The 1795-nt window shown below is 44.2% G+C and overlaps 1 protein-coding gene across 1 annotated transcript in view; it reads left to right on the top strand.

Moving 5' to 3' along the window:
- Positions 1–1795, top strand: part of USP4 (ubiquitin specific peptidase 4 (proto-oncogene)) — a 75688-nt gene that overhangs the window by 41626 nt on the left and 32267 nt on the right. Inside the window, exon 9 of the mRNA XM_011939310.1 lies at positions 1046–1219. Within this exon, the coding sequence (XP_011794700.1) occupies positions 1046–1219 (174 nt within the window). The remainder of the gene's footprint in view (positions 1–1045; positions 1220–1795) is intronic.

Here is a 1795-nt window from a genome sequence, read left to right on the forward strand (position 1 = left end):
TGGTGACTCATGCCTGTAATCCCAGCTACTCAGGAGGCTGAGGCAGGAGAATCGATTGAACCCAGGAGGTGGAGGTTGCGGTGAGCCGAGATCGTGCCACTGCACTCCGGCCTGGGCAACAAGAGCGAAACTCTGTCTCAAACGAAAAAAAAAAAAAGTTATTTTCCTCTTGTGGTGACGTGGAAATAGCCTAGTACTAAAGAAGAGGTGTGATTTGGCTTTTCATGGACAAGTTTTTCCAAGCCTTTGCACCCTCAGTTTTCCTTAGTTATTGAGTGAGGATAATGATGAGGAGTTTTAAAGTTCTAAATGTAAATATTAGGGCAAAAAGGGTTAAAATTTCACGATTTAAGCTTCCATCTCATGATGCTAGGAGAAAGAACCCAAAGGAAGTAGAAGGAGAGAAATAATAGCAGTAAGAACAGAAACTAATGAAAAAGGCTGGGTGCGGTGGCTCACGCCTGTAACCCCAGCACTTTGGGAGGCTGAGGCAAGCGGAACACCTGAGGTCAGGAGTTTGAGACCAGTCTGGCCAGCATGGTCAAACTCCGTCTCTACGAAAAATACAAAAATTACCCGGGCGTGGTGGCCAGCACCTGTGATACCAGCTACTTAGGAGGCTGAGGCAGGATAATCACTTGAACTCAGGAGGTGGAGGATGCAGTAAGCCAAGATCACGCCATTGCACTCCAGCCAGGAAGACAAGAGCAAAACTCTGTCTCAAAAGCCAAAAAAAAAAACTTTTTCATTAAACAAGAATTATTTGATTATTCAGCTTTTTTCCTAAAGTAGTTTTTTTCAGAGACAAAATCTTAGCCAATGCATATGCAATCCTCTAAGACCACGTCCCTCGGAGATTAGCTGCAAGGGGTCCACCAGCTTGACCTCCTTGAGTCTGTGGTTTACCGTCATGAGCCTTCAGAGAATCTCCTGAGTGCCTCATTTTGTTGGGGTTGTCCCTCAGTGACCCTTTAGAACTTGATTTATCTTGTATCTCTGGTACTGTCTAGAAGGTATGTAAAGCCCTCATCATGTTCTGTTTCAGTGCTTGAGCAACACTGCACCACTGACTGACTACTTTCTCAAAGATGAGTATGAAGCTGAAATCAACAGAGACAACCCTCTGGGGATGAAAGGGGAAATTGCAGAAGCCTATGCAGAGCTCATTAAGCAGATGTGGTCTGGAAGGGACGCCCATGTGGCACCTCGCATGTTCAAAGTAGGTATACATATATATATATATATATATATGGGTTGAGTATCTCTTTATATAGATGCTTGGGACCAGAAATGTTTTGGGACTTCAGGTTTTTTAGGGTTTTTTTTTTTTTAATAGTATTTACATTACGCTTACTAGTTCAGCATCCCCATTCCAAAATCTAAAATGTTTCAATGAGTATTTCCTTTGAATATCATGTCAGTGTTAGAAAGGTTATGGATCTTTGAGCATTTGGATTTCAGATTTTCGGGTAAAGGATACACTCCTGTACTTCCTTTTTCCCACTTTGGGGAGAGTGGTTTAGTGTTGTTATGAGGCATTCCTTTTGTTGCATTTTGGGATTAAGATGGGATCTGGGCCAGGCGCTGTGGCTCACGCCTGTAATCCCAGCACTTTGGGAGGCCAAGGCAGGTGGATCACGAGGTCAAGAGATCGAGACCATTCTGGCCAACATGGTGAAGCCCTGTCTCTACTAAAAATACAAAAAGTAGCTGGGCGTGGTGGCGCATGGCTGTAGTCCCAGCTACTTGGGAGACTGAGGCAGGAGAATCACTTGAACCTGGGAAGTGGAGGTTG

Source organism: Colobus angolensis, unplaced genomic scaffold (assembly GCF_000951035.1).
Source record: "Colobus angolensis palliatus isolate OR3802 unplaced genomic scaffold, Cang.pa_1.0 Scaffold18, whole genome shotgun sequence".
Taxonomy (NCBI): domain Eukaryota; kingdom Metazoa; phylum Chordata; class Mammalia; order Primates; family Cercopithecidae; genus Colobus; species Colobus angolensis.